Genomic DNA, 24,741 nt, shown 5'->3' on the forward strand with positions numbered 1-24,741 from the left:
ATAATTAGCCTGCAAAACTTATTTCAGCTTCGTTTGCCCCATGAAACCAGGTCCACACGCAACTCCACAGGTTTACCACAAGGGGGAGCCAACAGCAGTATGAATCAACGCGGAGTGAAGGTTTTTGTAAACAACTTCATTTGGGCAGAGCAAAGCTGAAAAAGAATTTGGAGACAGGAGACAGCTGTGGTGCAAATGAAACCTTCTAGGCTAGGTGATGTTGAAAAAAAATGCGGTCTTTCATTTGGAGGCAGAAGGAAAGTGGAATCCAGAATCAAATGCAAACAGAAATATTCATGGAAGGAACTCTAATGAAAGACATGACAGGCATTTCCGCACAATGTGTGTATGCGTCTAAGAGCTCCCCGAGGGACTGGTATCTGGGCAGAATGCTGAGGCTCACAGAGGCTACGATTCTCATTTATTTAAGGTCTCCTAGTTAGCTGGGTGCTGGTGGCTTATGTCTGCAATCCTAGCTACTTAGGAGGCTGAGATCTAAGGACTGAGGTTCAAAACCAGCAGGTGTATGAGACCCTTGTTGTCAATTAACCAGCAAAAAGCCAGAAGTGGCGATGGAGCTCAAGTGGCAGGACACCAGCCTTGAGCAAACAAAAGGCTAAGCAAGAGTGCAAAGCTCCAGTTACTGGCACAAAAGGTCTCCTAGGTGGTGAGGGGGAAAGCAACATTCTGACTTTGGTCTTTTCCTGCACAACGGTCGTATCAGATTTAATGCAGCCTCTGCATTTCACGCTCTCCTTGCTCAGTCAGTCCCACCTTCCTCTGTCTGTTAGGAGACATTCCGGGGCAGCACTGACGATAGTGCCCCCCTTTCCCACACCGGCCCTGTTGTTTCTTCTTCTTGTGCTCTCCTTTCCTTCCCCCATCTTTACCCTAAGGATCAAGAAGCACAGCTCTTGAAAGCACACCTCTAAACCCGAGAAACCAGTCATAATGGCCGGGTGCCAGTGACTCACGCCTGTAATCCTGGCGACTCAGGAGGCTGAGTTCTGAGGATCGTCGTAGTGCAAAGCCAGCGGGCCAGGAAAGCCTGTGAGACTCTTAATCGCTAAGTAACCACAGAAAGCCAAAGCGCAGCTATGCCCTAAGTGCTAGGGCGCTAGCCTTGAGTACAAAAGCTCAGGGACAGGGCTGGGGATATAGCCTAGTGGCAAGAGTGCCTGCCTCGGATACACGAGGCCCTAGGTTCGATTCCCCAGCACCACATATACAGAAAACGGCCAGAAGCGGCGCTGTGGCTCAAGTGGCAGAATGCTAGCCTTGAGCGGGAAGAAGCCAGGGACAGTGCTCAGGCCCTGAGTCCAAGGCCCAGGACTGGCCAAAAAAAAAAAAAAAAAAAAAAAAAAAAAAGCTCAGGGACAGAGCCCAGGCCCTGAGTTCAAGCCCCAGGAGGTACAGAGTTCTAATATCAGAAAGTTATCAAATCAATGAGCCGGGCCTTGTAGACTCCATGATTTCCAGACAGCTGGAAGCCATCATTTCTTTGCCTATCAGAGGCTAACCTCGCCTTTCAACAAGGTCAAACGAAAATTCAACACACGAACACAGAGCAAAGCCACACAGTCCCGAGGCTCCAGCCTCTGCTGCTAATTGGGCAACGATAGGGATCTGTTGCTGAGATTGCTTTATGAAAGAAATGAGGCCTGTCGGTATGTTATCAGTTGGTCATTTTCCATTTACCAGTTTGTTCATTCATTCATTCATTCATTCATTCTTCCTAAGGCTATTTTGTGACATTTTAATGTGCCAATCTTTGGCCTGGGCCTTGTCTATTAAAGGGAAGATGGGCTCAAATCTATCAGTGGGGAAAGTGTTAGAGAGGCCCGCACACCTGTGCCAATGCTCACTTCCGGGATTTCACACTGGACCTCTGCTCTGGGAGGTGCAGTCACTGCGGGAATCTGAGAGGTATTTCTACACTATGTTTGCATCTTCCTGCGAATCTCTAGTTATTTCAAGTTAAGACATTAAAATAAAAAAAAAGAATAAGGGCTGGGAATATGGCCTAGTGGTAAAGTGCTCGCCTCATACACATGAAGGCCTGGGTTTGATTCATCAGCACCACATATACAGAAAACGGCCAGAAGTGGCGCTGTGGCTCAAGTGGCAGAGTGCTAGCCTTGAGCAAAATGAAGCCAGGGACAGTGCTCAGGCCCTGAGTCCAAGCCCCGGGACTGGCAAAAAAAAAAAAATAAATAATAAGAAGAAGAATCAGCACCAGAGTTTGGAACCAATATTCAGTCATGTAAGGTGATTCAAGCACACACACACACACACACACACACACACACACTCACACACACGACACACACACACTCACACACACGACACACATGCACACACATCCGGAGTAACTGGAACAAATACTATGCTATGGGAAGGACCAGGTAGCTTGTCAGGCTCTCTCTTTCTGGAGTGGGCACCTGGAGAAGAGCCCATAAAAGGAAAGCGGTGGGTTTTGTGACATTGGATGGCTTCCTTCTGAGTAAAATGCTGTCCTCTGAGCTCAATCATCATGCTCGAAATGATGACCATTATGATGACCGGAATGATTGAAGTGACACTGAATGTCTGCAAAAGCATGGTGGCATCGTACTCCATGCTCGGGTTAGAGAAGAGGAAACTGGGCGAGAGAGACTTTGGCCAGCTCTTCCTGGCTCCCCGTGACGGGCTCCTCTGACCTTACCGGTACACCCGTTGACTACGGTGGGTTCCCGTTTCCATTTGGCTTGTCACCGGCCATTCCTTTGGGCTTTGAGCAGGGTGTGATGTTCCAAGGCTAGTGGGGGGTGGAGGGGTCATAGCCATGACTGCAAAAGCTGCTGGGCTTTTTAGCCTTGGAGAGGCATTATCAACAGGTGGCCCGCCATCTCCCCCAGCTCGCAGTAGCACCTCAGAGGTATCTAGGGAGCACTGGCTCCCAAACTTCAAGTACCAACTTGGAATCCAGAGATGGAAAACGATGGGATGGGCAGGAGGCCCTGCGGTGGACATGGGGGGGAGGGGAAGGGCAGGGGCGGGGCCTCGGGGTCATCCACGCCTCCTCACCTCCGGGGCGATGTAGTCGGGAGTCCCGCAGAAAGTGTTGGTCTTGGCGCCTCCTAGTATGTTCTCCTTGCACATCCCGAAGTCCGCGATCTTGATGTGGCCATCTCGGTCCAGGAGGATGTTATCGAGCTTGAGGTCCCTGCGACACAAGAGCCAGGCGAGAATCTCACTGGAAGCAGGGCGATTCCGTTAAAAGGAAGTAGTTGTAGGGTGGCAGCTGGTCTCTTCCCAGCTGGAGAGGACCCCCACCACCCCCAGGATGACCCCCCCCCCCCAGGACGAGCCCTGGCACACACGCCCTGTGCTCCAAACCACCCAACTTCTCCCCCTAGAGGTTGGCATCGCTTTGTGGGACACAAGTCTATCTTTGCTGTGGCACTTGCCCTGGATGAAAGAGAAGACGAGCTTATACATTCAGAGTAAAATAGTGATTAGGTCAAGAATGGGGGGGGGGGGGAGAGAGAGAGAGAGAGAGAGGGAGAACAAAACAATGAGCACTAGCGGTGTCAAGCAAGAAGCCTGGCTGCTTTTTGATGGCTCCGGTTTCCTAAGGACACCTCACTTTTATTTGCACTGAAGTTCAATGGGTTTTCCATAACTCGCCATCAGCGTCCCTAACTTTCCCATCACCGTGTCCCGTCTGTGTCCCTGTGGAACTGGGAGCCGTAGGGAGGTGGAAGGGCCGTCTGTCGCCTGGTGACGGCCCGATCGATGGCAGCGTGTGCGCCCTCGGTGGCATCTGTGGCCTGAACTAACCACTGAGAGTTACTGCCACCTGCAAGGCGTGGGGCTTGGAAACTTGACCACCGTGCCTGGGAAGAGTGATAGGGTGGGTGTCAAGCATGGGTTTGAGAAAAGCAGATGACTGGAACACAGTAGCTCTCCTCCAAAGGTCTTGGCAGGCAGGGTGAGGTAATACTGCACAGCGGAGAAACTCTGGATTCAGGCACGAGGAACCGGGTTTCACGCACTTTTATATGGAGTAGGGACCTGTACGTTTCCATAGTGTGAATGTTCCAGAAAGAGCTTCCTTCTCCCAAAGGAAAACATGTCCTAAGCATTCCTAGATCGCCTGAAGGAACTAAGGCTCCATAAATACCACGGGGGGGGGGGGGGGTGGAAATGCAAGAGAGAAAACAAGACTCAGAGGAGCAGGAAGTAGAGGGAGGGAGGAAGCGAGGAGAAAGGGAGAGTAAGGATGAAGACCAGATTAAAGGACGGAATAAGACTAGAATATTCATGCGTTGGAGACTGCAATTCCTTCCCTTGCTTGTTCACAGATCACCGTTTATGCAGTCATGGGGGCAGAAGGTGTGCGGGGGGGGGGGGGGGGAGGGGATCTTTCTACCATAAAAACGCATGCACAGGCTGCTTTGGGGCATTCAAGTGCACCGGCCACATGAACGGGCCGGGGAACCCAAGGACTTAGTATCTGTTTTCAAGGAGCACAATTTACCTGTAGACAATTCCTTTGGAGTGAAGGAACTGCAGGCCAAGGATGATTTCAGCAGCGTAAAACCTGAGGGGTCGGGGAGAGAGAGAGAAAGCCAAAGTCTAACGTGAATGTGTGAACAGAACAAACTAGACTAGACCTGGCCTGATATATGAGGCATGGGCGGCGCGAGAATAAATGGTATTTGCACATAGATTTTGTAGATTTTTTTTTTTAAACAAGGAAAATGTCACTCTGTCTCCACTGATCATAACAAAGGCTTGGGAGATCTCTGGCCTTGGATTTCAGAGTATAAACCTGAGTTGGTCCCCTGTATCCCATCAGAGATTATTTTTATATTTTATACTGCTTGGACACTCCCTGCTAATTAAAACTACATAAATACTGAATATGACAGTGTGGTACAGGAGGAAAAGAACTTCCTTTATTTCAGACTGCTTGGAGTTCACAGACCCGTCATTCCAAACAGACTTGGTTGGTTTACTTGCATGTGGACAGTGGTTAAGTGTGGGCAAGAGCTACTCGCCTGGGAGGTGGGAGAAAGGAAATGAGAAGATGGGAAGTGATTAGCCACTCCCCCCCGCAGCGGTGACAAGCTTGCCGGAAATGAGTTTATGTCAGATGCAAGCAGAGCTTTCCGGAAGGGAAATCTGCGGGGAGAGTTCTCATGGCAGAATGCATTCCGTGTCTCTTTTGGATAATGCTCAGGACGCAACAGATGGATAGCAGATGTCCCAGTGGATTCCTGTGTTACGGTGCTGGACAGAGGAATGGCCTGACTGGATGACTTCTAACACAAAGGCACGCAGTAGGTGCTTTATGGAGGGTTTCTGAAGACCGCTGCGTCCGTAGGCGTGTCAAAAGGTCCATTTCAGTGAGAGTTTTGTAGGAATTGCTGGACCAAGTCCACGTTCAACCTACTTCCCGTTCAACTTAAAACCACTCCATGTGGGCATGCAGAATGGAGTGAATACTACCACTACTGATAAATAATGATAATGATAATACTAATATGGAATAAAGAATAATAGCAACCTAACACAGGACTATCTTTTTATTATTGCTGCTGGTGCTGGGGCTTGAACTCAGGGCCTGGGCATTGTCCCTTAGCTTTTTTGCTCAAATGCTGGTGCTCTACCACTTGAGCCACAGCTCCACTTTCACCTTTTTGGTGTATTAAAGGTCAGCGTCACGGACTTTCTTGCCCAGGCTAGCTTCGAACTATAATCCTCAGATCTCAGCCTCCTGAGTAACTAGGATCATAGGCATGAGTCCTCAATGCCTGGCTTCAAAATTACCATTTGAGGAAAAAAAATATATGTATTCATTATCATGGAACAAGGGAGCAAAACAGACTCAAGAGTTCAGTCTGGGAAACCACTGGCTTATTTGATTAATCTGGCCAAGGGTTGACCTGGCCCTGAGATTTAGGCAAGTCCAATAAAGAAGCAAAAAAAAAAATAACTTAGTAATATATTCTGTGGGTAACAAGGACAGGGGCCCCTCCCTCTTACACCCCAGTGCTCTGTGGGGCTCTTACGTGGCTCTGGAAAGATCGAACTTGTGGCAACTTTGAATATGGTACATCAAGTCTCCACCATTGAGATACTCCATCACAAAGAAGAGGTTTTCCTGGGAAAGAAACAAAAACAATTCCAAATTATAGCTTTGATATATATATACTTTTATCATTAAGGTGTTGTGCAGAGGGGTTATCATTTCATAAGTCAGGTAATGAATACATTTCTTCTTGGACAATGTCACCCCTTCCTTTGCCTTTCCTCAGTTTCCCTCTCTCATACCTGCCCACAAGTTACGTAGTTCATTTTTTATGTATTGTATACCGAATACCATGATCGCGTTTGTTCATCCTCCCTCCCTCCATTTTTGGACCCCTTTGTAATTCAAAAGACAGAAAAATAAATAAACAAAAGCAAAACAATAGTCCCCTCCTCCAGAAACCCCAAATGAACAACACCAGCACTATTACCACAACACCACCAACACAAATCCATGTTCCTCTCTTAAGAGTATAAACTGTAGCTTCTTTAAAAAAAAAACAATTAAAGGGGCTGGGGATATGGCCTAGTGGCAAGAGTGCTTGCCTCGTATACCTGAGGCCCTGGGTTCAATTCCCCAGCACCACATATACAGAAAACGGCCAGAAGTGGCGCTGTGGCTCAAGTGAGCAAAAAGAAGCCAGGGACAGTGCTCAGACCCTGAGTCCAAGGCCCAGGACTGGCAAAAAAAAAAAAAAAAAAGAAACTCAGGATGACTTTTACAGATTAGATAATTTCACATGACCACCATTCCATCTTGAAATTGTCTGGGGAATGACTGTCAACATCATGTAGCTGAATTCTACCACCTGGTAACCGCTCCCTGAGGGCTACACTATGATCTGGTGGACAGGGTGCAGGAAGCGAGTCTAACCCATATTCCCACTGGACTGTGGGACCTTGTTGAGCATGCGATCAATGCCGATAATACGCTTATTGAAACTAGTCACGTGTATGATAGATGGATCGAAACAAATACACAATCGGCACCCTGGGTCTCTGACTCGGGGCCAAGGCACAGAAAGATGAAACACTTAGTAAATCACCACTGACTATATTCTGGGGGTGTTCAGATGGTCTCACCCACCAAAGATAAAGGAGATCTAGGCCTTGTCTTTGGGAACTTCTAATCAAATTTTGCGTTATTATTCTCCTTTGTGGATGTCCTTATGTCAGAGTCAAGCAACTGTCTGTGAGCATGCTGTTCCTAGTAGTACACTAGTTCCTCACTAGCGTCCCCCCAAGGGGCAGCACTAGATTGAGGCTGGGTGGTCTTCAGGTTGTGGGTGGCAATATCAGAAGCTCCATGGTTCCCTCCCCCATACCTCCCTCCTCCTACTGTGAGACAATATTGCTTCAACCCAAACGGTCACAGCTCCACGAACACCCTGAATTTCCAAGGGTTCTTAAGAATCACAGAATTAGTAACCCAGCAAGTATGGGGACATTGGGCGTGTCCGTGCATGCATTTGCACCAAAGAAAACCTCACTTGGATGACTTTTTAACAGAATTAACCTTTACATCTTGAAGTGAGACGAATCAGGACCTTGGAGGAAATGGTACAAATAGAGTTGCGGGCTCGCAGTGACAGTCACTCCTGTCAGCTTCCCCACAGGTGCTAAGTAATGATTTTAGTTGCTTTTAGGCTGGATCTCTTATGCCATTCTAAGCTAAGTTGAGCCTGTTGTCTCTGTATCATCCTTCTTTGGTCCCCTCCTTTCCATGACACTGCTAGTAAGTACACTGGTATGTGTGTGTTGGGGGGGGGGGGAATTCAGTAGCAGAAGTGGGGTTCCCTTCAGGGTGGACTAACTCCCCCAGGCTATCAGCTTTACGTGTACTTATTAAAGAAAAGCCACACAGATGACCTTTGTGGGCCTGAACAAGGTTTCAGTTGATGATTACAGACCCGCTGAGCTAGCTGTCTTGCTGGTACTCACAGGTCTGTGGCTGTGAAGAAAGAGAGGGCCTTTATGATTCAAGCAAGACCGCAGAGCTGGCCACAGAGCTGGCCACAGAGCTGGCCACAGAGCTGGCCATGCACGTGATTGCTGGGAACTGAATGCAGGGGCGGGGGGCGGGGGACGGACTCTGGTCCCAGGTTAGCTCCCTGGACAACGTCCAAGTGTCGTCCCTCAAATATCCCCCAGGGCACCCACCACACTGTGTGTTAGTGCGCTCACACCAGCACGGAGTTTCTTAGGGTGTGCTGGCCCTTTGGAAGGGTGGAGTGATTTTGATTCTGGACTGCTTTCATGTCTTCCTTTTAGCCCTGATGTATTGAGCTACAAATGAAAAAACAATTCTAGGAAAATAGGTTTATTTTCTAAGGATACCACTACCAACCCCCCCCCCCCGCCAAATCATTGTGTACGTTCTATAATTATGCTGTGTGTGTATGTGTGTGTGTTTATACACGTGCATATAGGGAGAAAGACAAAGAGGGAGAGGGAGAGAAATGACATTCTGCAAACCAGCCAACTCATTTAATAAGGCCTGTTTGTATTTCTACTGTAAACTCTTCATTAGTCAAGCTTGCTCCCTTCCGAGGGCTAATTAGGGAGTGTTAGAAACAGGCCCCCTATACAGACCTATAGGTCTGTTCCTAGCCATAGGAATTAGAGCCCAGTTGGCATTGACTGCCTTAATTGTCCCATTGGGTCTTCCTGAATTAACTAACACAGTTATTTGCCTTTACAGCAAAAGCACAAATAGACGCCCTAGTCATGAATTGTAAAATGTTTTCCTCGGTTAGAGCTCTGAGGGGAGACAGCAGTGTAACACCTTGGGGTCCCCTACTTCATCGCAGCCGCTTGAAGTCTTCAGGGGGTGGCTTAGTCCCTCGGGACCGCGTGCATACCCTTATCTGTGAAATGGGGTGATAATAATGGCCACTTCACGGCGTTGCTAGGAAGATTAAGTGAGCCCGCGGTTCGGCTCATAGGAAATGATTTATAGGTCTGAGACATCACTCTATTTATTACTCTAGTCATTAAATACAACAACCATGGATATTCATGCTGAGAAATACATATTTCACCAGCATAGAAAGTCCTAGGAACACTCAGGACAACATTTTCAATACTCTATGTATAACTCCAAAAACGAGCTTTTTCTATTGCATATTTTAAAATTATTAAATTCTCACTGCTGTGAAAGGCAAAGAAGAAAAGGCATTCAAAATTCGGTCTGGAGTACATTTGAATCAAAGAGCTATGAGAGACTCATTTTAGAATACATTTACATGTTTTGATGTTACTTTAACTAGAGGAAATTTTCAATGAATTTTACTTCTTAAAAGCGATAAGCAAGCCGGGTCCTGGTGGCTCACACCTGTAATACTAGCTACTCAGGAGGTTGAGATCTGAGGATCGTGGTTCAAAGCCAGCCACTAGGCAGAAAAGTCTCCGTGTCATTTTTTTTTTTTTTTTTTTTGCCAGTCCTGGGGCTTGGACTCAGGACCTGAGCACTGTCCCTGGCTTCCTTTTGCTCAAGGCCAGCACTCTACCACTTAAGCCACAGCGCCACTTCTGGCTTTTTTCTATATATTTGGTGCTAAGGAATCGAACCCAGGGCTTCATGTATACGAGGTAAGCGCTCTACCACTAGACCACATTCCCAGCCCCTCTGTGAGAATCTTATCTTCGATGAACTTCTCAAAAACCAGAAGTGGTGCTGTGGCTCAAGTGGTAGAATGCTAACAAAGAGACTCAGGGATAGCAGCCAGGCCCAGAGTTCAAGACCCACAACTGACCAAAACAAACAAAAAAAAAAGTGATAAGCAAGTGCTTCTTTTTCCTTCTTCTCCCAGTGAGGTCATTTCTCATCCCATGTTTAAGTAGTATGGATTCTCAGTTTTTGCCAGAGGGGGTGGGGAATGTGTATTCTTGTTCAGATTTAGGCCATTAATGATCAAATTCATAACCACTACAAAGGAAAATAAAGGATTCCAATTTCTCTGCAAGTGCTACTTTTGCAAGATGGTACTTTAGAAGGAAAAGAACGGGGGGGGGAGGGGAAGAAATAAAGTCCCAACGAAATGTTCCCAGACTTGTCAGAACCACCCTTTCCCCTCACTGTAACTGGAAGTGCCTCTTTGTGTGCTATATAAATAGTCATTACCTGACTTATATAACTGCAACCCCTCTGTATATCACCTTTACAATAAATTTTTTTTAAATGTTTGAGAAAAAAAAACCCTCAAAACCAAAGCCAAAGGAAAAATCCAAAGGAAAATCCATGAGACTCTTATCTCCAATGAACTACCAGAAAGCTGGAAATGGCATGCAGCTCAAAGTGGTAGAGCGCTAGCCTTGAGCAACAAGAGCTCAGGGACAGCACCCAGCCCCCGAGTTCAAGCCCCACAACCAACCAAAAAACTCAATCAAGGGGAGTGGAGTGGGGGTGGGGTGGGGGGCAGATGAAGGGTGGACAAATACTGTCATAATACTCAGTGTACATGTGTTAAAATGGAGTTAGGTGACTTGAGGGTTGAGAGAGATGTGGGGTGTGGAGAATGACGGAAGGGGTGACATTGATCAAGATATCTTGTACTCATCAACTGACATTTTGAATAGAAACCCATGCACACAATGACTGAAGGATAATAAACACATTAAAAAATCTTGAAGGACTATCTCCATGGTGTTTAGGAGAGAGGGAATCTTTCGGATGGACGGACAAAAGATCGAGTGAAGAAGTGCAAAGGTCAGGATAGACGTCAGGTCTCAATGGAAGATGTAGCTCGGGAAGGAGGCTGGCAGAGCAGAAGCCGTACCTTGGTCTGGAACGTGCAGAACATGTGTGTTAGAAACGGATGCTCCCAGGCCAAGGACAGGACTCTCTTCTCCACCATGGTGCACTCAACATCGTCATCCATCAAAACCACGTCCTTCTTCAAGGCTTTGATTGCGAAGAACTGATTGCTTTTCTTGAACTCGGCTAGGAAGACCTAGAAGGAAAGGGAGGAAGCGACTTCAGTTTAGAATCTAGATCTCCCCCTCATTAAAAAAAAAAATGTGCTTGCAAAGGTGATGGACAGAGGGGTTACAATTACGTAAGTCAGGGAATGAGTACATTTCCTTTAGAACATTCTGGTCTTTCCTCTTCTGTCCTCTCTGTGTAGGGACTCAGAGGCAAGTAGCATCCTGCTTTGCACATACAGTAGAAAAACTCAGAGTTCCAAGCCAACCCTTGGGATATTTACTGAGGCTTGTATGTTTAACTGAATGTCTTTCTTATTAACCTTGTTCAAATGCAGAAATCCACATGGGAACCCAGAAAGATAAACATTTCATTAACAATTGGAAGTATGCTTTTTGGTAATTGCTTCTTTCAGTAAAACATCCTAAAACCAGTCATAACTAAGAAGCTGAAAAGGCAATTTCCATCTATATAATGTGCTTTCAATTTTTGGTAACAGGTTATAATTGGACATTAATTGCTGCTAAATTATAATAAAGACGGGCTGTAAAATTGCCTATTACACTCAGATTAACACCAAATGAGCCTGTGGTGGTTCATATTATTGTGGAAATGAGCTGAGAGGATTTGTGGATGGCTGCCACCGAGTACAGGGCAGGGAGATTTTGGTGGAAAAGCAAAGCTTGGGGTGTTTAAATCCAAACTTACTGGAGCACAATGTCATTGAGCTGTGTTGGCTACCCGGCTGCATTCTAGTTTGTTTATTATTCAATAGATGGAGTAAAGTTTCCTGCCAAGGTCTGATGAGCAAGTGTTCAGTATCATGTTGGCTTTGGATGGACAAATTCACGGGCTGCGGTCCTTGGTTAAAATTTTCCTAGGAGTTGCTTCCAAGAATGCAAAACAACTTAGGAGCCCCATTAATTCACTCTATATCTTTAATAACTGAAATGATCTAAAAGTTCATATTTCACAATATCCCGCCTTACAACAACTGGTTTTCCTTTCCGCTATCACTGATACTTGATCATTTCTTAAGTTTTATCTTCTTTCTTCCTCCTCCACACCATGCCCTTTCCTCCTTCTCTTTCTCTCTTCTTCCTCTTCTCTATTCTCTTCCTCCTTCTCCTTTTCTTCCTCTTCTTCTTCCCCCTCCTCTTCCTCTGTCTCCTCCTCTTCTTTCTTTACTTTTTTTTTTTAAACAGTGATGTACAGAGGGGTTGCTTCCTCCTCTTCCTATTCATCTTCCTTCTCTTCTCCCTCTTCTTCTTCTTCCTCCTCCTTCTCTTTCTCTGTCTCCTCCTCTTCTTTATTTTTTTTTAACAGTGATGTACAGAGGTGTTACTTCCTCCTCTTCCTATTCATCTTCTTCCTCCTCCTCCTCCTCCTCTGTCTCCTCCTCTTCTTTCTTTACTCTTTCTAACAGTGATGTACAGAGGTGTTGCTTCCTCCTCTTCCTATTCATCTTCCTCCTCCTCCTCCTCTTCTGTCTCCTCCTCTTCTTTCTTTACTCTTTCTAACAGTGATGTACAGAGGGGTTGCTTCCTCCTCTTCCTATTCATCTTCCTCCTCTTCTCTCTCTTCTTCCTCTTCCTCTTCTTGCATCTCCTCCCCTTCCTCATTCTCTTCCTTCTGTTCCTCTCCTTGTTGTGTGTTGTGTTGTATGTCTCCCTTTGACGTGTTGAAGTCTTAACCCCTGCTACTTTAGCCTGTAGGCTATAGTGGGGTAAGGTTCAATGAGGCCCTAATCAAATCTGAGGGATTGTACAAACAGACGCAGGAGGGAAATGATGTGAAGACCCAGGAAGGAGATGCCCATCTACACGACCCGGAGACATGGGTATGATACAGACTGTAGAAAGGTGATGGGACCAACAGAGCTCCCTCCAAAGAGGCAGACCCTGCGTAAAAAGACAGATGCACACGCCCACCGGCGGAGCTGCAGCAAAGACAAAACACCAAAGGGAAGCCAGGGCACCAGTTTCTGCATGGCAAAGGACATGGCTAGCAAGATAAATAGAAAGCCCACAGAATGGGAGAAGCTCTTCACTAGCTATACAGCAGACAAGGGCCTCATCTCTAAACTATACATAGAGCTAAAAAAATTACCCCCTCCCCAAAATAAATCTTCAAGGAAACAATGACCCTACCAAAAGGAGGGCTAAAGACTTAAAGAGAGACTTCAAAGAAGAAATAAGAATAGCCAACAGACACAAGAGGAAAGGTTTACTATCTCTGGCCATAAAAAATGCAAATCAAGGCTGGGAATATGGCCTAGTGTCAAGAGTGCTTGACTCCTATACATGAAGCCCTGGGTTTGAGTCCCCAGCACCACATATATAGAAAATGGCCAGAAGTGGTGCTGTGGCTCAAGTGGCAGAGTGCTAGCCTTGAGCAAAAAGAAGCCAGGAACAGTGCTCAGGCCCTGAGTCCAAGACCCAGGACTGGAAAAAAAAATGCAAATCAAAACAACATTGAGATTCTACCTCACTCTAGTTAGAATGGCCATTATCAAAAAAACTTGTAATAACAGATGCTGGCAGGGATGTGGCCAAAAAAGAATGCTACTACACTGTTGGTGGGAATGTAAACTTGTTCAGCCACTCTGGGAAGCAGTATGGAGGTTCCTCAAAAGACTAAACATAGAGCTCCCCTATGACCCAGCAATTCCACTCCTGGGCATATACTCAAATGATCGCATACAAGGCCACACTAAAGCTAGCCATGTTCATTAAAGCATTAGTTACCATCGCTAAGTTATGGAATTAACCCAGATGCCCCTCAGAAGAAGAATGGATCAAGAAAATGTTGTATATATAATATACACAATGGAATTCTATGCTTCCATTAGAAAGAATGACTTTGTCCCATTCATAAAGAAATGGAAAGACTTGGAAAAATTATATTAAGCAAAGTAAGCCAAACTTAAAGAAACACATAGGCTGCATGTTTTCCTTCATTTATAGTAACGAGAATATGTCTGTAAGTCTAGAAGTTAATCCAATGGGTAGTAAAAGATAATTAGCTTGGACACAATTAATTAAACACCACTCTAAGAATTAGCACAGAGAACAAAGGAGGATAGTCTTAGGAGAAGATCACAGTGGCTCAATAGCTATGTGCATATGACCATTTAAAATGATGCTTATCAACATGAACTCCAACAAATGGAAACGAGAGGTTTTTTATTGTGCTATTTGTAGTTTTTTCTTTCTTTTTCTCCTTTGGTTTATTCCCTGTTGTCACTGTTTTTTTTATTTTATTATTTCTGTGCCCTTTGTTTTGTATATAAGTTTATCTGATTTGGGGAAGGGAAAGGGAAGTCACAGAAATGGTGGGACCAAGAGTCAACCCATTCATGAAATATTGTTATTCGCAGGGAAATGGTCAGAACTCGAACAAATAATGTTGAGCGAGACAAGCCTAGAACACAGAAAACAAAGGGGCATGATCTCCCTGATATATGACTGTTAAGAAAGGGAGATGGAGAGACAGTAGAGACAAGGTCTGTGAAACCAAAAACTGCTTGTCAAATAGTATTCCCCATAGGATTGGGTCAGCGACCCAACAGTATGTAACTAAAACCAAACAACTACTCAACATATAAAGGTCAAAAATTGACCTCTCAGTGGAATACAATAGCTCAAAAGCTATGTATGTACGTTCATATAAGTCTACTGTCGACATATTGTCTAATATCGACATTACATTTAAAGCCCTAGGCGAATTTTCTTGGGCTTGGCCACGTGGCTACTGTATATGTTCTTGATAAATTGTATATTGTATATATGTCTACCTGACCTAGAGAAGGGAAAGAAAAACAGGGCGTAAGATATTACAAGAAATGTACACACTGCCCTGCTATGTAACTGTACCCTTTTTGCATAGCACCTTGTCAAAAAAATTTGTGTTCAATTAATAAATAAATTAAATTAAAAAAAAGAGACAACCAATTCAGCAGTGATATGCACTAGACACCATGGTGGAAACAAACTTTACAACTTGGGGGAAGGAGGAAGTGGGAGAAAATGAGAGAGGGGGTGACACTGTTCAAACGCAAATGTACTCATTAATGTAGGTAACTACAACCCCTCTGCACATCACCCTTACAATAAAACAAATTTAAAATCAATCAAACAGAAAGGACCAGGAGCAAGGCTTTGGGAAAGCCCCCCGCCTGCCCCCATGCCCACCCCCTATCATCTCGAGTTGGACTTCTACCTTCCAGAGCTGTGAGACACTAAATCTCTATCATTCAAGCCGCTCAGTATTTTTTGGCAGTAGCCTAAACAAATGAATGCGAGCCGGAAGGTATTTGGTAAAGGACACTCTAGGCTGGAAGAAGAGGCGACAGAAGACGAAACAAAGCCAACAAAATGCCTGTGTGAAACAGGAAGCGGATGAAGCAGCTTTCTGCGTCTCTGATGCCCAAATGCATGGAACTCAGGAGTATGCGGGGGGACGGCATACCCTCAGTACAGAGACCCCCAGGAAGCAGGAACCCCAGGAAGCAGAGGCTGCGAGGGCCCTACAGTTCCCCACGTCAATAGTGGGTGTCCTTTGCTCCTCATGGGGTTTCAGGAACCCTCTCCCCACACCATCTACTCCCAAGAGTTTAGTCTCACACACCTAGGGCCCCGGTCGTCCATCTCCGCAGCAGAGGCCATAGAATTCTGCGGCGTGGTCACTTACCTTGCCGAAGCTTCCTTTCCCCAGCATCTTGTGCAAGACGAAATCCTCGATTCTCAGTTTCATCTGCTGAGATGGTTTTTCGATGCTCAGTTCAGGTTGAGGGTGATGGCCCATCTTATCCACCCCATCCAGTGGGGACTCCCACGAGATTCCTTGAGGCTCTGCAAGTGGCAAATGAGGGTTAAATGCCATCCCCAAAGCGACCATCAGCGCCTCGCTTCCACGTCCTATTCTGAGGCTGCACCTTCGGGGATATGGGAGTTCAGGCTGTGTTAGGGTCTCTCCTACCAGTGAGGCTGGCCCTATTCGAACCCACGAAAGTCAAAGGAAGAACGTCTTAATCCTCCCTAATCCTATCAGATCCTGAACCAAGGGGAATGTTAATCCAATCTGGAGACAATGAAAGACTAATGAAGAGCTTCTTTTTCATTTTTCTTTCTTTTTAATACTTTTAACTACCGGATTATGGGCCAATAGAAATTTTAATCCAATTTGAAGAAAAAGGATTCTAAATTGTGGTGACAATTTTCATAAATCACTCCATAAATGTGGGTGGGGAACATATGAAATCCAGCAGATTGCCACAGATCTCAACTGCATTATTCATTAGTCTCTAATTCAAGTTGAAAGATGCCATCTTCCTCATTGCTTGGTCCTTCTGAGATGCAATTCAAACCTTCCTGTTAGCCTTTGTATGCCCATTTAGTCCTTGGTCAATGCCAGAAGCCATGTAGAAAAACTGTTTTATGGCGGACAGGAGCTTGGAGGTGCAGCTCTACTAGTAGAGCACTTTCTAGTAAGTACAAGGCCCTGAATTTAAATCCTGGTACCAATGAAAGAAGGAAAGAAATTTTGCAACTCTCTTTATATTGTATTATATGTTATAATATTATTATGACTATATTCTTAGTTTACTTCTACATTTAAAGATTCATACACATTCTTTCTCAACTCCAAGAGTGATTTCTTACAAAACATACTGAAACTATTCAAGTTCAAGAATCAGGTCACAAGGAAAATAATGGATGGGATAAACTTTCATAGTGTGGTATGTGTTTAGGACATTGGGCCTGGCCATTCTCTTTTCTACCCTTAAATTTTTTTGAAAAAAAAAAACAACTCTTTCAGATACAGAATATGACCAACTCTTGCAATTTCCCCACCATCTCACTTTATGACAGATTTATCTCTATAAAACCATTTAATACAGACAGGAAGTGAGAGTGTAACTTTCTAAGGAAGGATTTGTAGTTCCTCCTGACCAAATGGCCCTCTTTCCTCCAACCCACCCTTTCCAGAAAGATTTCCTAATAGTAGTAGTTTGGTTTCCTTTCTTAGAAGTCCCAGCCTCTTGGTTAGTGGTTGAATCTGTCATCTTTAAACAGGAAAGGACTGTGCATTGAACCAGGTGAACTGAGAGTTTGAATCTATAGAACGCAGATTAAGGCTGATCAACATGAGTGATTGACATTGATGGACAGGGGACCACTGTGATAGCTACCTCTTTTTCCAGGGGTTGGGAAGTTTGGTTGCCTTGTTTCACTTCGAATGGAACATGGGAGACCAATTTCAACTGGACCTTCTCGGAAGATGAGTTCTGAATCTCTTAAGGAGCGAGCCTGGATAACAGACAGAGAGTCAGATGCCTAAGCCATGTGCTGTGGATGGGACAGCTCAGTGTGGTGTTCCTGGGGACAAAAGCCATTTCAGATTCCTCAATTTAGGCTTCGTGCAGTGCTGCTCACATCACTCCAGCTACTTGGGAGGTGAAGGTTGGGAGGATTGCAGTTTGAGGTTAGCTTGGGCAAAATGTTAGCAAGACCGCATGCCTACTAATAAGTTTGGCTTGGTGGTATACATGTATAATCCCAGCCTACATGGGAGGCATAGGTAGGAGGATCACCAGCTGAGATGAGCCTGGGTCACAAGCATGGCAGCATATATGAAAAATTACTGTAGGCGTGGCTTCAAGGGTAGAGCCAGTACAAGGCTCTGAGTTCAATTCCTATTCATGAATGCATAGCACGCTTGAGGCTCAGCTTTGGTTTAGCACCCTTGAATTCCTTATCCCCCGAGAGTTTCTGTATCTAAGGCACTCGGAGAGAGTACGCAGCTCCTTCAAACTTTTCAGGATTAACTGAACTCTTTCATGTTATTGATGTCCTTCTACCATAAGTAAGAACAGGTCAGTGGAGAAATGACTTCCAGAGGCGACACCCAGCCTCGAAGAAGATTTCTCACAGCTGAGAGTTCAGGGAGCAGGGAGGCGTGCGTACATGGAGGGTAAGACTCACCCAGGACGCTGAATTCTGAGGGAGTTTTGGAGATGAACCCAGTAAGTAATTATTTCTCCCCAAGCTCCTACATAGTCCTTATCGGTTATAAAGCTGGTAACAAATGCTCTGTGACTTTAATAAATTCACTTCTTTCTGTCCTTTCTCATCTCACAAATACTTTAAGATTGCTCGCTCCAGTGGCTCACACCTGTAAGCCTGGTTACTCAGGAGGCTGAGATCTGAGAATCATGGTTCAAAGCCAGCTCAGCCAGGAAAGTCCTGGAGACTCTTATCTCCAAGTAACCATAAAAAAGCCGAAAACAGAACTGTTGCCTAAGTGGCAGAGCACTGATCTTGAACAAAAAAAAGCTAAGGGACAGTGCCCAGGCCCTGAGTTCAAGCCCCCATACTGACACCAAAACAACCCCCAAACAAGCAAAAAAAAAAGAGAGAAAAAAATAGGATCTATGGGGCTGGGAATATGGCCTAGTGGCAAGAGTACTTGCCTCATATACATGGGTTTGATTCCTCAGCACCATATATATAGACAAGGCCAGAAAGGGGCGCTGTGCTGAAGTTGGCAGAGTGCTAGCCTTGAGCAAAAAGAAGTCAGGGACGGTGCTCAGGCCCTGAGTTCAAGCCCCAGGACTGGCCAAAAGAAAAAAGAAAAGATCTCTTAAAGATCTACACGACATAATGGATGCAGGTGAAAATTAGGGAGTAGGGAGTTGGTCAAAATTACATTCCTTGACATCCCGTGGCTCTGCTACAGACCAGCAAGCAAAGGACTGGAGGTGAGTCAGGGAGTTTGTCAACTCAACGCCTTCCCTACCTGCTGCGTGCTCTCGATCATTGCCAGCGCTTCAGCCATTAGCTTCTGGTTTATACCACACAGGTTGGCCACCCTTGCGTGGCACCGGTGATGGACGTTCATGCCACATGCTGAAAGGAAGAAAGGGGGCAGTGAGCAGGAGGAAAGAACCTACTGGTGCTTGGAAATGGCATTGTCTTTGGGGGTGTGGGACTAGAGCCTCGTGGCTAGGGAAGAAAGTCTGTGGCCAGCCTGCATCAGGGTTGGGCCACGTCCTTCTGAAGGTCACAGAAAGTGCTGGAATAAAGAACGCGCTCTCTCCCTCCCCAAATGGTGTGGAGCCATTCCATCTTCCAGCCTGTACCCTCAGGCTACAGAATGGACAGGGAGAGGAAGGGGATGGACAGAGAGAGAGAGAGAGAGAGAGTATTTATGGGTGAATTGGATGGAAGAAAGGGGCGCAGGATCCACAGGCTCATCCAAGAAGGAGGTGCAGTTACTAATCTCACTGGTGCTGCTATGGGGCTGTTTGTGGGGGCGGGGGGGGGAGGGACAGCCTTGAACCCTGGCCGATCAGGACAGTCAGGACAATCTGAGTCTTCTGTGAATAGAACTGGGAGTGTGGGTGAGGAGAGACTCCAGGGACTTCTGGTTACTCACGGGAAAATTAATTTTGTTTTATTGTAGATGCATTTGAGGATAGAAAGTCAAATCCTTTCTTTTTTCTTTTTTGGAATCATTTCTTTGGAACAAAAGCAGCAGCAGAACAGAAAGAAGGGATATCTGAGCCTTGATAATCCTTTCCCTCTCGTCCGACATCCTTGGTGGTTGTCTGTGTGAACACGGGTCCCTAGTCTACCACATTGGCCACTCTCAAGCTGGCACCAGGAGTTCACACAGCCCAAATACAGCTTTCTCCCTGCTCTTCTTTTTTTTTTTTCAAGCAAAAAGATGGTTTTATTGGGGAAGCAAAAACCAAACTGACTGGTCAGGGAAGCAGCACAGACTCGGGAGCTGAAACTGCGACCCCCAACCATCCTCGAGCTGGGGTTTATCAAGGTAAAAGCGTACAAATGTAGGGGGTTGACACGGGGGTAAGCAAGCAACAAACAAGTTAAGCCATTTACAGAAGCAGAATTTGTTCTCCCTGCTCTTCTTGTCTCCCGGTGCCACTCCCTGTACGGATCCTTTCCTTCGGATAGAGTCTGCTTCTCCACTTTGATCAATGGATGCCTTTCCAAAAGCTGTTCACAAAATGCGATACCAGCTGGGCACTGGTGGCTCCCACCTGTGAATCTCTCTGCTCCCCCAAATCTTATGTGATTATAGGAAGGGTAGAGGACTCCAGGAATGATTAGGATCCTACTTAGGTGCATTTCAAGGTCATAAAGAAAATGGTAGTTCAGTTTTTTTCCCCCCCCTAACAGTCCTGGGGCTTGAACTCATGGCTCGAGTGCTACCCCTGAGCCTCTTTGTGCTCAAGGCTAGCATTCAACCACTTGAGCCACAGCACCATTTCTGGTTTTTTTTCTAAGTAGTTTAGTAGAGATGAGAGTCTCACAGACTTTTCTTCCTGGGGTTGGCTTTGAACTGTGATCGTCAGATCTCAGACTCCTGAGGACCTAGGATGACAGGCGAGAGCCACTGGTGCCCAGTGGTATTTTTTCAAACTTATGAGTTAGTGGTTTAAATTTACACTTATGATACAGTTATAGAAAGTAGATATGATATGTAAACATGTCATAAGGTCAGATGGATCACATGCCTATTTGCACAACTCAATTAAAGCATTAATTAATGTATGGTATGTGCAGGGGAGAATTCCAGTGCTGTAACTCCTTTGAACAATGAACTTATTGTCTAATGATGCAAATACCAGGAAGCTAGAACTTGGGGGTATTTGGGAAGGTGAAGCCCAGGAGAAGAGGGGCAGATAAATGAAGAGAAGAAGGGTGGGAGAATGCAGTTATAATATTCTATGTAAATAAATGAAAACAGGGCTAGGAAAACTGAGGGGATGGTTGGGTTGGGAAGGATGGAGAGAATGACTAAAGGAAGGACATTGATCAAGATACTTTGTATATATTAACTGATACATTGAATTGAAACTCCTGTGTACAGTCTTCAAGACAATGAAAACTTAAAAAGTTAAAAAATAGGGCTGGGGATATGGCCTAGTGGCAAGAGTTCTTGCCTCACATACATGAAGACCTGTGTTCAATTCCCCAGCACCACATATACAGAAAATGGCCAGAAGTGGCGCTGTGGCTCAAGTGGCAGAGTGCCAGCCTTGAGCAAAAAGAAGCCAGGGACGGTGCTCAGGCCCGGAGTCCAACGCCCAGGACTGGCAAAAACAAACAAACAAACAAACAAACAAAAAAGTTAAAAAAAATATATATATATACAGTAGCTCAGAAAAGAGACCCATGTTTCCTTTCACCCTTTTAAGTCAAAAAGACCTTCTCCCCCCCCCCCCCTGCAAAAAAGAAAAGAAAGAGAAGTGGGAATTGTAGGGTGTGCTGGTCCCATCTTGCACAGTGAGCTGACACAAATGACCCCACACACGCCACCTCCTCTCCAAGGGCACTGAGCCACACTCAATACGCTCGGTCTAACTCTGAGTCCTTGCAAGTTCTTCAGCTAGCAGCCTAACGGACCAACTCCCACCTCTGTGACCTGGATATCCTTCTTGGATGAAGCGGGAAAAGGAGGACGAGCGGGCCTGTCAGCCAGTGTAAAAAGGATTACATCCTGTTATTCCTTTTAGGAAACTCAAAAATGGTTTGTTTGTTTTTTTAAAAATCAACATTGCAATAAACAACAACAACAACAAAAAACATGTCAAGATTTCCAAACTCCAGCTTAGAGGACCTCAGCTTGCTTCTACTTTATTTAACTACATGTTGTGATAGAATGAGGCAGGAAAACCTGGCAAATCACATCCTTTTTAATCTTGTCTCTTTGCTAGTAATTCCTGTTCCAAGAGTTTAGAACAGAGCTTGCAACTGACAAATACAACTGTGACATACACATGAAAATATCTAGGTGATATTTCGACAGTTCTCACCTTTAGTTTTTTGTTTGTTTGTTTTTGCTTTTTTGTGACGATGCTGAGGCTTGAACTCAGGGCCTGCGTGCTGTCTTTTAGCTTTTTCGCTCAAGGCTGGTGCTCTACCACTTGAGCCATAGCTCCCCTTCCGGCGTTTTGCTGGTTAATTGGAGATGAGAGTCTCACGGACTTTCCTGCTCAGGCTGGCTTCGAGCCACGATGCTCAGATCTCAGCCTCCTGAGTAGCTAGGATTATAAGCGTGAGCCACTGGTGCCCAGCCTCGTCTATAGTTTTAGCAAGCCCCTACTTCCTTGGATAATTCACCGTAAAACAAACTGGATAACATTTTCTATGTAAACAAGTATATTATTAGCCCCAGTGTATATGCATAGAGATGGCCACAAAGATGCATCGGAAGAAAAATCTTTTATATATATTTAAAATTTCTAGCACAGTGAAGATGGTTTTTTTTTTTTTTTTTTAATGATGGAGTCCAGAATTCTGCGTCATTCTCATGTCACACTGAATCTGTTTTCTAGAGTTTAGGTCTTGGATGGCCTTAGCCAGGATTTTTCTTACTTATTCTTGTAGTACAAAGTGTGACACTTATCAAAGCGTGGGTACAGTGAGATTGACATTTAACTTAGACTGGCATTTTACTTTGCTAATTAAAATGGATCTACGCTTGTCTCAGATGGATGTGGTCAGGAAAGAAAGACCCTCGCTCTCATGGTAACATCATGAGTCTTTGTTACTAACCTAGAAGGTGGTAACTGGATCTCTGTGAGCTCAAATAGTCCCTTCGGATGGCTATTTTCATGGGAAATACCACGGAGGAAAAGAGAAGACAGGGTAAAGGCTGAGGGGACCCTACCTAGAAAGATGACTTCTAAAGAAACAGGCAAGAATGAGGCAAAGAACAAGGGATGAAGAGAAATGGACAAGAAGAATCAATAGATGAGGATAGGGCAGGTGGAGATCAGCATTGTGGAGAAGACAGAGAATGTGTGGGAGTTCTTAGAAGCAAGGTGGAAATGAAATGAGGAAGAAAAGGGAGGGGAGGAAAAAAGGGGAAGGAGGGGGTGAAAGAAGAAGGGGAGGGGAGCTACTTGAAATAAAGAAGGGAGGAGGGAGAAGGGGAGAGAATGGAACAGAAAGGAAAGAATGTTAGGGGAAAAGAATGGAACAAAGCGTTTTTACAGATGAATGTGAAATAATGCCAAGGAATCTTTGGTAAAGTTCTAAGCTTTGTGGTCACGTGGTTCAAAGCCTCGCTCTGCCTTAGCTATTAAATAGGAGCTCAGGCCAGTGAGAAATTGGTTGCTCCAGTTGGCTGCTGTTTGTTTAGTCAGAATACTTGGACAAATAAAAGGTAAATACTTGGGTAAATAGAAGGTTTGTGTTATGGCTTTATCAAGTAGGCCCTGCACTTGCTCTTTCTTTTACCCAGAAGGCAAAGGGCTGTGTGTGTGTGTGTGTGTGTGTGTGTGTGTGTGTGTGTGTGTGTGTGCTGGTACTGGGGCTTGAATTTGGAGCCTGGTTGTGCTCTCTCTGGGCATTTTCAGTGCTCTACCACTTGAGCCAAGCCTCCACTTCCAGCATTGGCTCTGAGTCAAGATCCACAGATCTCAGCCGTCCAAGTAGCTAGAACTCTGGGCATGAGCCGCGGGTGTCTCCTTGATCTATTTTTGTTGGGGCTTGTTTCTTTCTGCCTACTCTTTAATCCCGGCACAACAGCACGCTCACTGTGGAAGGTAGATAGATGCCTTGGTCACCGGGATCAGCCCTGCTGTATTCTCAGCCCCAAGGGAAGAAGAGAGAATTCCTCTTTCTAGGGCCACAGGGGTCAGGTGGTCACGCATGCGTGTTTCTTGTTGGAAGGAGAGCAGCTCATGATTTGGTACAAAAAGAAGAGAGTAGGGACATGTAACAGCTAGCTCTTCTGGGGTTGGCAACGTGCTGCCCAGAGCCCCCAAGGAGAGAGCAGTGTGGGCCAGGGTGGAGTGGCGTTCTTGGAAGAAGAGCGAGTCAGAACAGAAAGGCTGACTTGGTTTCTCCCCGAGATTGTGTTGGCAGAACCGAAGGTCATGGGGTCAAATGCTTGACCTTGACACCGAGCTGTCCTGCCTGCTCTGGGATGTAAAGAGAAGGGCGTTGGGGGGGTGGAAAGCAAAGAGCCACAGTGGCGCACTGTGCCCGGAAGCTGTGTCAGGCTGGCATAGAGGCTCCCCCTCATCCTCCCCACCCCTCCCATCCCCCACCATGCTGTGGGGGTGCCGGGGGCTGCACCAACACTCACCGTCACACTTGAGGCCCTGCCTCGCCAGGCCCCAGAGCAGCGTGCCACAGTGCTCGCAGAAGGTCGGGCTCTTGTAGTTGTAGACTTTGAAGCGGTGCGGCATGTCAATCTTGAACCTCTCCTTGTGGAACTGGAAGAGAGGCAGGTGTGGGGCCTTGCGCAGGCCCCTGGCTCCCAGCTTTCCGTGACCTCCCAGACCGTCGAGCGTCACGCACAGAAAACTGTAATGGACACACGGGCAGCACGAGCCTTGAAACCATCACAGACTCTGTGGGGCCCTCGTCCAGTGCCTGAAGAAGGCCAAGAGCCGGTGCCAGTGGCCGCTCCAGGTAAGGACAAACCTGTCACCTGCACTGGTCCATCAACACAGCCAGGGACCATTCCAGAAAGAAGGGGCGAGGGAGGGGTGCTTATCCAGATGGGAGCACACTGCTCCCACTTAAATGAAACTGCCCTTCCTGTTTTACTATGAAGAGTTCCTTTTCTCTTTCCATCCAGAAGAGTACTTAATGGGAGATGTTCTAAATACCTCCTCTACAGGAAACATCCCTGCTCTGCTGCTGATTTGCTCTCTTCATAGCATTGAACACAATCAAAACTCGAGCGGTCTT

General features: G+C 45.8%; 1 protein-coding gene across 3 annotated transcripts in view; it reads right to left on the reverse strand.

Moving 5' to 3' along the window:
- The window catches only part of Prkcq (protein kinase C theta), a 76,561-nt gene that overhangs the window by 4,707 nt on the left and 47,113 nt on the right, over positions 1-24,741 (reverse strand). For all 3 annotated transcript variants that reach the window (XM_048367525.1, XM_048367526.1, XM_048367527.1), the window contains 8 exons: positions 24,131-24,260; positions 18,803-18,912; positions 17,196-17,313; positions 15,695-15,855; positions 10,857-11,030; positions 6,060-6,151; positions 4,523-4,585; positions 3,067-3,205 (listed from right to left, as the gene is read on the reverse strand). In XM_048367525.1, coding sequence (XP_048223482.1) covers positions 3,067-3,205; positions 4,523-4,585; positions 6,060-6,151; positions 10,857-11,030; positions 15,695-15,855; positions 17,196-17,313; positions 18,803-18,912; positions 24,131-24,260 — 987 coding nt within the window. The remainder of the gene's footprint in view (positions 1-3,066; positions 3,206-4,522; positions 4,586-6,059; positions 6,152-10,856; positions 11,031-15,694; positions 15,856-17,195; positions 17,314-18,802; positions 18,913-24,130; positions 24,261-24,741) is intronic.

This window comes from Perognathus longimembris, chromosome 18 (assembly GCF_023159225.1).
Source record: "Perognathus longimembris pacificus isolate PPM17 chromosome 18, ASM2315922v1, whole genome shotgun sequence".
Lineage (NCBI taxonomy): Eukaryota > Metazoa > Chordata > Mammalia > Rodentia > Heteromyidae > Perognathus > Perognathus longimembris.